This window comes from Triticum dicoccoides, chromosome 4B (genome assembly GCF_002162155.2).
Source record: "Triticum dicoccoides isolate Atlit2015 ecotype Zavitan chromosome 4B, WEW_v2.0, whole genome shotgun sequence".
Taxonomy (NCBI): Eukaryota; Viridiplantae; Streptophyta; class Magnoliopsida; order Poales; family Poaceae; genus Triticum; species Triticum dicoccoides.
In genome coordinates, this window is record NC_041387.1 from 597,898,303 (window position 1) to 597,910,343 (window position 12,041).

General features: G+C 41.8%; 1 protein-coding gene across 1 annotated transcript; it reads right to left on the minus strand.

Moving 5' to 3' along the window:
- Positions 1-494: 494 nt before the first annotated feature.
- LOC119291673 (FCS-Like Zinc finger 17-like) lies at positions 495-1,387 on the minus strand. The gene is made up of 2 exons (XM_037570480.1): positions 953-1,387; positions 495-854 (listed from the first exon to the last, which is right to left on the minus strand). Exons 1-2 carry the CDS (start codon positions 1,255-1,257, stop codon positions 671-673), a joined length of 489 nt encoding a protein of 162 aa, XP_037426377.1. The 5' UTR covers positions 1,258-1,387; the 3' UTR covers positions 495-670.
- Between the last annotated feature and the right edge of the window lie 10,654 nt (positions 1,388-12,041).

Sequence of the window (12,041 nt, forward strand, 5' to 3'; positions counted from 1 at the left end):
GGCCTCCCATAGCCGGCGAGCTCAAGACCGACCAGATCCGTCCCAAATCCGGTCGGCGGGTGTGCAAACTAGGTGGTCGTGGTTGGTAGCTCGAGGGCGCCGAGGGAAAGGGGCTGGGCGAGCACGTGTCCGAGCTGCACGGCTGCAATGGCAGCGGCGGCGGCGAGGGGAAGAGTGAATGGGTGCGGCCGGAGGGAGGGAGGGGACGGATAGAAAAAGGCGTCCCTGTGCCACCGACGGGCGGGCCAGGGGAGGACACGCGTAGATGGCCCGCGCGTCCGCGTGCTATCCGTTTCACCCCAAAAGCGACGCAAACTTGAACCGGGGATGGGTCGAAAGCGGACAGAAAACAGACAAAAGTCCATTTGCGCCCGCGCCTGGGCAGTCTGGTTCGTTGGTTTTACCCCAAACGGACGCGCGCGGACAGGATGGGGTTGCGCGGTGGAGTTGGCCTAAGCTGTTGTGGAACAAGAGGGGATTCGAACCTCATGGAGTTCACCTAGGGGTAACTTTGAATCCTTTCTTAACAACCCAAAGCCTACTTGTACAGTTGTACTACAAATTTAGGACTTGAAATTTGTCCTAACTAATCATCCTTAATTTGTTCCTAAAAAAATCATCCTTAGTTTATCACTGGCTTACTGCAAGTACAGCAAGGATCTAATTATAACTAGCAAAAACTTGAGATTTGCACCCTCGCGTGCCGGTCCGGTCCTCCGATCGTCTTGCCCGGCGCTGCACGGCGGCTGTGGAACGCTTCACGGCGCTTCCTGACCAGGATCTCGATCTCCCGCCTCTCCTCCCTCGCTATCTGCTGACACCGGCACTCGTCGCTGCAGAAGGCTTGCTCTCCCCTGCAGAATTAACCCCAAGAACCGTAAGAATCTCAGCTCAAGCCAAGCAACAATTAGTATAGAGATTGAATGAGGAAGGTGCAAGTGATCTAGCTTACTTGTACACGAAGACGTCCATGTCGCCGTCGATCTTCTTGCAGCAGCAGAGGCAGCACTTCAAGAACTCGAGGCCCACGAACGGCCGGCAGCCGCTGTTCTCCTGGAGGTCGGCTGCCGGGGACCTCACCGACGACCTCCTGAGGACGGCCAGCGCCGGCCGTTGTTGTCGCCCCGGTGAGGGCTGTATGATCAGCCGGAGCCCGACGAGCTCGCCGGCGGTCGCCATTGTTGGCGTCCCCGCCTGATCCTGATCCTGGGCCTCACCCTCGCCGATCTGGAAGAGGCTGGGAGACCTCGAAATCATCCCGGCGAGATAACAAATTTTAGAGATGCTCGTAGTTTATACGTGCTCGATCCTTGAAAGCGTAGGCGTTAATGGCAAGAGAGACGAACGTGAATGGCAATGGAGGAATGGGTGAGTTGAGCTAGCGACTTGTTGATGGTTATATAGAGACGCGATGCCAAGCTTGCACGCGTGTATTTAGTTTGGTTTGTTGGCATCGCGAAAAGTGAAGCTGTTTCTGCCAGTGCTAAAAAAGAAAGGTTTGTTCGTACGTACAATATTCGCCCGCATGCTACACATGGCGCAGGAACATGAAAAAGTTTGAAGCGCGGTGGCACAGTGCCACATAGTGCAGATAACCCTAATGAGTCACGCCTTACATGTGGACGCTATCTTTATTATTGTGATAGGGAACAACAAGACGTGTCTCCTGTCGCTTACAATAATTCAGATGTCTCCTTCAGTGACCACAGTAGATAAGAAATCAGCGGTTATAACTTGCTGAAGTTTCTTTTTCCCCAAAAATTCTCACCGGTATCTGCATCGATTGATGATATTTTGCTAAAGTGTATGATACTATGTATTTTCCTCCAAAAATCCCCTCGGTACCCGCATCGATCCATGATATTTTGCTGAAATGTATGATACACTTGTCCATTGGGGAGGTAGGTTTCGAAGAATATTGTGTGCATGTACTCCCTCTGTAAATAAATATAAGATCGTTTAGATCACTATCTAAACAATCTTATATTTCCTTACAAAGGTATTACTAGTTTATTATATTACCCACCATGAAAGATATCATTCTAGAATCACTTTTCAACTAGTGTTTATCATACAATATTTTGTTGGGGCTAATTATTCTATCCTCAGAAAGTAAGTCGCTGCCTCACGCCTCCTTCACCCTCTAGATCTACATCCTCGTGCGCCTTATTTCACTCTACCAGCGTTGCTATTCCCCTCCCTCACTAGTGCCGCCTTTTCCCTCCCTTGCCAGTGCAACTGTCGGCGGTATAAAGTCAGGGAAACATTCTGATATTTAGGCATACATTGAACTTGTTGAAGGCATCGTATGTATTACATGGCTGCACGTTGATAACCTTTGACAGTGTTGGAAACATCATTGACATCACCGATCTTCTTTCCCTTTTTCATCCTCCAATGCACCACCTCCTATATTCATGATGTCATACATTTGGTTCCAATGATAAGGGCCCCTTTGGAATGTTTTAGTTGGATACTCATCATGGTCAGATTAGTGTATGTATAGTGTGAACATCAGTATATCATTTAAGGTAATATAGGAAGTTTATACCCCTTTTATACAGATCCAAACATTGTCTCATTGTTGCTATTCGCCATAAAACTTGGAAATCGTCTAAATGCAACGTAGACACTTAAACTCATTTACTTCTCAACCACGACCCATTTCAAAAGATTTACCACGAGCATGCGCCCTATGGGTCAATGGTATTCTTTGATGGTTGTTAGTGTAGTAAGCAAAATTAGAAAAGGTTTCGGTAAAAGAATGTGTGAAAGAGAAAAGGTTCCAGTGTTGTTGCATATTTATGTATGACAATCTGAAAAAGTCTAGGATATTGCTACTATAAGAGTGCATTTCCCAACTAGGTGTCTTCTCAAAACAAAACTTGAGAGCCGTCACTGATAAATAAAGTTCCAAACCCAAAGAAGAGTTGTTTCACCTTCATTGATACGGCCTAGAAATGCGAATGTTCGGGTTTTTTGTGAACACGAGAGATCGATTTAGAGCCCGTGTGTTTATTATGTATGAGCCCATGCCATATGCCATGATGGACTAGGTAATTTGGCAAACAGGTGTCAAACACGACACCTACATGGGTTGCAGTTGAAAAGTACATAATTGGAACTCAACGTGTGTTATTGAAGATTTTGAAAGGAAAATGTCTATGAGACAATTTTAATGTTTATGTGTGATAATTTGTAATGCGAGAGTTCTCATGTGTGACTTTCTTATTGCTTTTTTTTTTTTGAAACATGCTGAAATGTGTCATAATGGACTGCGTGTATTCTAAAATCGCTCCAGTATTCCCAAAAAAAATTAAATCATATCGGGGCAAAGTTGTGTGCTTCCTCTATCCTAACATGTTGTATACGGCCTCAAGATACATCTTGCACATGCATTACATTGCTTAGAATTAATCATTCTTCATCAGCGGAAACCGGAACAATAAAAATAACTAATGGGACAAAATATGCAATTTTGGTTAACAATGGAAGCTTTGTCATGTGCAGAATTGGTAGCAACAGCTAGGGTTGAGTGAGGTGTTTTGCCTCCGGGTGCCTCGGAGCCCGAAATTTTCAAACAATGAAAGCATATTTCAAAGTTCTTGTAAGAAATTGATGTACATTTAGATATGGCATGCATAATGTAAATTGCATTCATATATATTTATGTTTGCGTGCTGAATAAGAAAACAAGCATGTAGATGAAAATAATAAATATTAGGATGATTATATGCAACATGAAACACACATGCGCGCATGCACACACAGACATACACACGAGGAAGATGTACAATGTGTAAATAAAAGAAGACAACCAATGTTGTTCAAGCTAAAAAGGGTTTGTCGATCCAAAGGGTGCTAACAAAATGTGCAAGCTCTAGCGATCCATTTATGGACTGGTGCAAGCCTTTCGAAGTTGGAATAAACGTTTTGATAGTGTGATCAAAGCATATGGTTTTATACAGACTTTTGGAGAAGTCTGTATTTACAAGAAAGTGGGTGGGAGCTCTGTAGCATTTCTAATACTATATGTAGATGACATATTGTTGATTGGAAATGATATAGAAATTCTGGATAGCATAAAAAGATACTTGAATAAGAGTTTTTCAAAGAAAGACCTCGGTGAAGCTGCTTACACATTGAGCATCAAGATCTATAGAGATAGATCAAGACGCTTGATAAGATTTTTCAATGAGTACATACCTTGATAAGATTTGGAAGTAGTTCAAAATAGAACAGTCAAAGAAGGAGTTCTTTCCTGTGTTGCAAGGCGTTAAGTTGAGTAAGACTCAAAACCTGACCATGGTAGAAAATAAAAAGAGAATAAAAAGCCATTCCCTATGCCTCGGTCATAGGTTCTATAAAGTATGTTATGTTGTGTACCAGACCTATTGTATACCTTGCTCTGAGTTGGGCAAGGGAGTACAATTTTGATCTAGGAGTAGATCACTGGACAAGGTCAAGAATATCCTTAGTGAGGACTAAGGAAATATTTCTCGATTATGGAGGTGATAAAAGAGCCCGTCGTAAAGAGTTACATCGGTGCAAGCTTTTACACCAATCCAGATGACTCTAAGTCTCAATCTGGATACATATTAAAAGTGGGAGCAATTAGCTAGAGTAGCTCCGTACAGAGCATTGTAGACATAAAATATTTGCAAAATACATACGGCTCTGAATGTGACAGACCCGTTGACTAAACTTCTCTCACGAGCAAAGCATGATCATACCTTAGTACTCTTTGGTTGTTAATCACATAGTGATGTGAACTAGATTATGACTCTAGTAAACCCTTTGGGTGTTGGTCACATGACAATGTGAACTATGGGTGTTAATCACATATAGATGTGAATATTGATGTTAAATCATATGATGATGTGAACTAGATTACTGACTCTAGTGCAAGTGGGAGACTGAAGGAAATATGCCCTAGAGGCAATAATAAAGTTATTATTTATTTTCTTATTTCATGATAAATTTTTATTATTCATGCTAGAATTGTATTAATTGGAAACTTAGTACATGTGTGAACACATAGACAAACATAATGTCACTAGTATGCCTCTACTTGACTAGCTCGTTAAATCAAAAATGGCTGTGTTTCCTAACCATAGACATGAGTTGTCATTTGATTAACGGGATCACATCATTAGAAAATGATGTGATTGACTTGACCCATTCCGTTAGCTTAGCACTTGACCATTTAGTATGTTGCTATTGCTTTCTTCATGACTTACACATGTTCCTATGACTATGAGATTATACAACTCCCGTTTACCGGAGGAACACTTTGTGTGCTACCAAACGTCACAACGTAACTGGGTGATTATAAAGGTGCTCTACAGGTGTCTTCGGAGGTACTTGTTGAGTTGGCGTATTTCGATATTAGGATTTGTCACTCTGATTGTCAGAGAGGTATCTCTGGGCCCTCTCGGTAATGCACATCACTATAAGCCTTGCAAGCAATGTGACTAATGAGTTAGTTGATGGATGATGCATTACATAACGAGTAAAGAGACTTGCCGGTAACGCGATTGAACTAGGTATTGAGATACCGACGAGGGCAAGTAACATACCGATGACAAAGGGAACAACGTATGTTGTTATGCGGTTTGACCGATAAAGAACTTCGTAGAATATTTGGGAACCAATATGAGCATCCAGGTTCCGCTATTGGTTATTGACCGGAGATGTGTCTCGGTCATGTCTACATAGTTCTCGAACCCGTAGGATCCGCACGCTTAAAGGTCGGTGACGATTTATATTATGAGTTATGTATTTTGATGTACCGAAAGTAGTTCGGAGTCCCGGATGAGATCGGGGACATGACGAGGAGTCTCGAAATGGTCGAGATGTAAAGATCGATATATTGGACGACTATATTCGGACTTCGGAAAGGTTCCGAGTGATTTGGGAGGCGCGCGCCCCCCTCTGGTCCGAATTGGACAAGGGGTGCAGCCCCCTTTTCCTTCTCCCTCTCTCCCTCTGTCCTTCTCTCCTACTCCGGAAAGGAAAGGGGAATCCTACTAGGACTTGGGAGTCCTAGTAGGACTCCCACACTTGGCGCGCCCTCCTCTAGGGCCGGCCTATCCCTCCCTCCTTTATATACGGGGGCAGGGGCACCTCTAGTCACAACAATTGATCTCCTGATCTCTTAGCCGTGTGCGGTGCCCCCTCCACCAGATTCCACCTCGGTAATATCGTAGCGGTGCTTAGGCGAAGCCCTGCGTCGGTAGCATCATCAACACCGTCAACACGCCGTCGTGCTGACGGAACTCTCCCGCAAAGCTCTACTGGATCGGAGTTCGTGGGACGTCATCGAGCTGAACGTATGCTGAACTCGGAGGTGTCGTACGTTCGGTAATTGATCGGTCGGATCGTGAAGACGTACGACTACATCAACTGCGTTGTGCTAACGCTTCCGCTTTTGGTCTATGAGGGTACGTGGACAATACTCTCCCCTCTCATCAGTGGCGGAGCTTAGTGGAGAGCAACCTGGGCCATCGCCCCCCCCAGCCCATGAGAAAGCTAGCATATATCCCCTAGTATTCAGCCCATATGTCCAGTTAAAATCAGCCTAAAGTCATGTTTCTTGCCCCTCCAGCCCATTTGCCCCTCCACAGAATCGGCCCAAGCTCCGCCACTGCCTCTCATTGCTATGCATCACCATGATTTTGCGTGTGCATAGGAATTTTTTTGAAATTACTACGTTACCCAACAGTTTCAACATGTCTTTTTTAGTGTTGGGTTCTAAGTGACTCATGAGCTTTCACTAAGGAGTGCCTAATTAGCATGTGAAACAAGTTTTAGCAATTTAATTAGCATGTGCCTAATTTAGAGTCTTAATTACATGTGTTAGCAACTTAACACGTGTTAGTGGCTCGAAACCGGCCACAACACTCTAGGCAAAAGTAAACAAGAAAGCGACCGTAACACGCACCGCATGCTTAAAATTTTATTTATGTTGACAAAGATCACGTCTGTGAAAGCAACTACAACATTATTGTCTTTTTCCTAGAACACGCAAAAATACTTACACGTAGTTTATATTTTAAGACAAAAAAAACAAAGTGATTTGGAAAAGTTACATAATTACTATAATTAGATGGCTAAAGGGTCACGCCTCTACCTGAAACATCGCGACGTGATCCCTCGCTCATATGTGCCTCTGGTAGCTTGCTCCCCGATGGTATTGTCAATGACAAGGTGATTATGGAGAACTCAGATGTGAATTTGTCAAGAACTTTGCATTTTGTTGGTAGTTGGTATTAGGGAAGGAATTCTCTTTGCATGCGTGGAATCTTTCTTTTCCTTCCATAGGGTTTCTTTCTGTGACAACATGATTTTGGTGAGCATTAAGATGTGGGATATGTCGGGGACCTGGGTGTGCACAGGTGTCTACGGGCTTTAGGACGACAATGCTCATTTGGGACTACGAGTTGTGGCGGTTTTGGCCCGTTCAGTAGGACATATGACTCATCCTTGGGGATATTAACACCATCCTCAAGGCACATGACAAGAATAATAGTAATATCAATAGAAGAGTCATAGTCTCATTTACGGGCATGTTGGGTAGGTTAGGTCTGAAAGAGATTAACATCAATGGGAGGCGTTTCGCTTGGTAAAATAAGAGGTAGGCGATAACGCTATGCATGTTGGATCGCATGTTCGAACCGAAAGCTTGGGAAGGGCTATTCCTAGCTTTCACTCTCCATGTGATCTCCATGATGATCTCAGACCACTGCCTGACGGTCCATAAATTTGGCAGTGCCATCCATAGGGTAGCGAGCATGACCAGAAGTACCAGATCGGAGATTGTACAGAGAGTTAGCCAAGGTTTGGGCTTCTGGGAAGGAGTAATACCCTATGTCCTGCTTTGTGTTATGGTAGGATACCTCATGCCAGGGAATACAATGGGAATGGTGTGTTGGCTACACATAGTCTAGTTCTATGAAAGTAGATGTCTCTGGGAGCCCCTTAGCCCCCACGTTATATGGGTGATGGGGTCTAGGTTTTTACATGGCGGTAGATTCAATCTGGACAATGTCGTGTAGACTTGGGGACCAAGATGGTCTCTAGACGCTCATCTGATCCCCTGGGCTCCTTCTGCGCCAGCTCTTTGGTGGGCCTTCTGGGGCCCATGGTAGGCCTGCTACCAGGCTACCTTTGAGACGCCACCACCGGTGTATTACACTATCAGTAGCCACCAAGCATGTATGGAATTGGAGTGGTTGTCCTTCGAGAACCCATGCGGGCTCCTTGCCTTCTTGCTGGTCATCAGGACTCATCTTCAGGAGCTCGGCCTTGAAGGAGTATGTGGTCCTTCCCATCACGAGGCATCCTGGGACCCTGTTTTCATTGATGAAAAATGAGATGTGGGGGCTGTGGGAGTTCGGAGCTTTGTGTTCGGAAGCTGAGGCCTTAGGCTTGGTCCCGTCTGTGGGACTCGTTGAGCCGTTGCAACCCCGAAGTGCATGTAGTATTGGGGCTCCTTAAAAGTTGTGGATCGACAGACCGGAGCCTGGCATCACGGGTTGGCCCTATCCTATCTTTTTATATCTGGCCAAAGGACCGTTTAGGTGCCCATGAGTTCTGAATCTAAATGATGACGATGCCTAGATTCCCACACCCATGTCGCGAAATGGGGAAACCGTAGAGCATGCGGGGCACATGTCATGCCGCAAGACCCATCGATTCAGTTTATCGCATCGTCTATAAAGAAAGAGGGAAAGGGAACAATTTCCCCTTCTTCCTCCTTCGTCTTCAATCTTGTGCTTCCGTGCCATCTCCTCCCATGCCGCACACACGCAGATTGCGCTCTTCACCTTCCTCCTCGAGCTCGTGGTTTTGTTTGTTATTCCCTGATTTTCTTTAGTTTTCTTTCTTTCTTCGTTATACTTTTGTTTTCTTTATTTCTTTCTTCATTTTCTTTATTTCTCTTTGTTTTTATTTTTGTTTCTTTGTCTGTTTTCATCGGTTTTCTGTTCTTTTAACACATGTCTACTTTTGTTTGGTACAAAATTTAAATTTTCTATGTGCGCGTGAAACATTTTATTGATAGACGTTGAACATTTTTTTGAATAAACAACGTACATTTTTCTTTTAATACATGGTTTTTAGTACATGGTCAACATTTTTTCAAATATAAAGTCTACATTTTTCGTATACACCAGGTACATTTGTCAATGCACATTTAAAATTATTCAAATAAATGATCAACTGATTTTCAAATATATGTTTTGATACCTATTTGTTTTTCATACACATTATATATTTTTGGTATACATGCAAAACATCATTATATACATTTAATATTTTTAAATTACATTATCAACATCTCTTTCAACCATATATTTTGGAACATGTTGCACATTCTCGTACATCAGGAATATATTTTATATGCAACTTAAATTTTTTAAATGTATGAAAAATATTTTTTAATAATTATTTTGATGTCAAGTTGTTTCCACACACCTTGTACATTTTTATGTACATCAGGACTATTTCTTATATAGGTTTTGAAAAATTAATCAAATACATGATTAAGAAATTTTTTTCAAAAAATATTTTTGATGTCAACTACTTTCATACATGTTGTACATTTTCGTATGCACTAGAAAAAATTTCTTATACGCGTTCAACATTTTTAAAAATAATTGTCTATAGTGAATTTTGACTTATATATATGGAATATTTACAAATATAAATTGATATAAAAGATAAATCAGATAAGAAAACAATGCGAAAACAAAAAGGTGGAAACCAACTTTAATGGCCCACGATCTGGGCCGTACCATTACGGAGGCGCTTGAGGCGAGCGCCCCTCCCCATCTTGGAGCGCCCCTATGTCTCGCTCACAGCGAGATGGTAAGCCTCGCCTCAAAAGGGCTGCCTGAAATTTGCCTCGCCCTATGTCTCGTTTTTTTGTTTTTTGTTTTTTCATTTATTTTTATACTTCCTTTTATACTTCCAAACATTCTAAATAAAGTATATTACAATAAAACACTTTACATAAAACATTTGAAAAACCTGTTAACCTAGCGTTTGGAAAATATTAAATGTGTACGGAGAAAATGTTTCTCGAAAATGTACAGGAAACAATATAAATGTGTGTGAAAAAAATCATGTATTTAAATTTTCCTAATCAAGCATTTGAAAAATGTTAAACATGTTTTTGCAAAAAATGTTCATCAAGCATTTCAAAAATTTTAAATGTGTATACAAAAATTCTGACATGTATTATTGCATTTGAAAATTTTAAATGTGTATAAAAAATTGATGACCATGTATTAAAAAAGTATTTGTCTTGTATTTAAAAAAATTAATCAAACATATTATAAAAATGTTGACGATTTATTCCAAAAAAGTTAATCTTATATTTGAAAAATATTATTCGATGATTTAAAAACATTGTATAGAAAATATGTTGACCATCTACTCAGAAAATGTTAAACTTGTATTAGAAAACTGTAAAAGTTTATTAGAAATGTTCTTGAGGTATGCAAATAATGTATATATAAACCAAAAGAAACAAAGGAGGGAAACCAAAGAAAAGTAAAATAAAAAAATAAGAAGAATAAAGTATTGCGACAAAAAGAAGAAAATGAAAGAAAACCAGAGAAGAAATTAGAAAAGCAAACAAAAAACATAAGAAAAATAAAAAACAAACTAACACATCAGCAAACATAGACCGACGAATGAACGAACATATAACAAGCTATTGGGCCAGCCCGTACACGTGCGCACTGCAGAAAAGTTTCAGCCATGACGGATGCTAGTCTAGCTTTTTTTGGAAATGGAGGCGTGCCCCTGGCCTCTGCATCATGATGATGCATGCGGCCCTCTTATTAATAATCCAGAAACGTAACATCAAAAAGGTCTTACAGCTCGCAAGCGGAGCGAAACAAAGTAAAGAAACGACAAAAAGTACAGGCGGACAATAACAACCGATACGGTAATAAGATGGATAAGCTCTCTAGACTCCTATCCTGTTATGCGAGCGCCATCCGAACCGGTTGAAAATAACCCGAGCTACCATCTTTCATTAGTTGCACCCAGTGACCAAAGGCTCCCTGGAGTCCATAGGAGTGAGTAAGGACCACGTATGGATCCAAGTTGTAACTCTGAAAATAACCTGCAAAAAAGTTAAGTTGTGTTGTCTGTTAAAAATCATATCATTCCTGCAGTTCCATATAGCTCATAATAGCGCACATATTCCAATCCGAATACGAGCTGCAGTAGTCTGTTCAACCCCAGCTAACCATGTCCGAAACAAAGACGCAATATCTACTGGAGGGTTGATATTGAAAGCTATATGAATCGTTCTCCAAAGTAACTTGGCAAGTTGGCATTCAAAAAATAAATGTTGTATTGTTTCGTCATGCGCACAGAAACAACACCGTGAATTGCCTACCCATCGCCTCTTAATTAAGTTGTCCTTTGTGAGTATCACTTGCTTGTGGACAAACCACATGAAAATTTTAATACGCGAAGGCACCTTAACCTTCCATATGTGTAGTGACCTTAAGAGGGGGCCAGAATTAATCAAATCCGTATAAAATGATTTCACCGTAAATATCCCATTCTTAGTTAACTTCCATTGTGTTGAGTCATGTAGGTCGGAGAATTGAACATCTATCAATCTCCGAACCAGGTGCATCCTGGCGGTCCATCTCTCACCTACTAACACACGTCTGAACTGGATGTTCAAGGGAATAGTTTGAAGGACGATGCCTACGTAATCCTCCTTACGTTGCACAATATTATAGAGGGTTGGATATTGTATGGCCAGAGGCGTCTCTCCTAACCACGTATCCTCTCAAAATCTTGTTGACATACCGTTGCCTATCAAGAATTTGACCCTACAAAAGAACATGTCCTTCGTTCTCATAAGTCCCTTCTAGAACGATGAGTCAGTTGGTATCATGGTAACCTGGGCTAGTGTTTTCGAGTGCAAATACTTATTGTGAAGGATTTGAGACCACATGCCCTCTGGCTCTGTCTCTAACCTGTGCAACCATTTGCTCATAAGGCATTTA

Excerpts from the sequence above, each read along its gene's own strand:
- LOC119291673 (XM_037570480.1), bottom strand. The coding sequence starts at position 1,257 with ATGATTTCGAGGTCTCCCAGCCTCTTCCAGATCGGCGAGGGTGAGGCC. Across the intron at positions 855-952 it reads ATGGACGTCTTCGTGTACAA|GGGAGAGCAAGCCTTCTGCA; the intron begins GTAAGCTAGATC and ends TTAATTCTGCAG.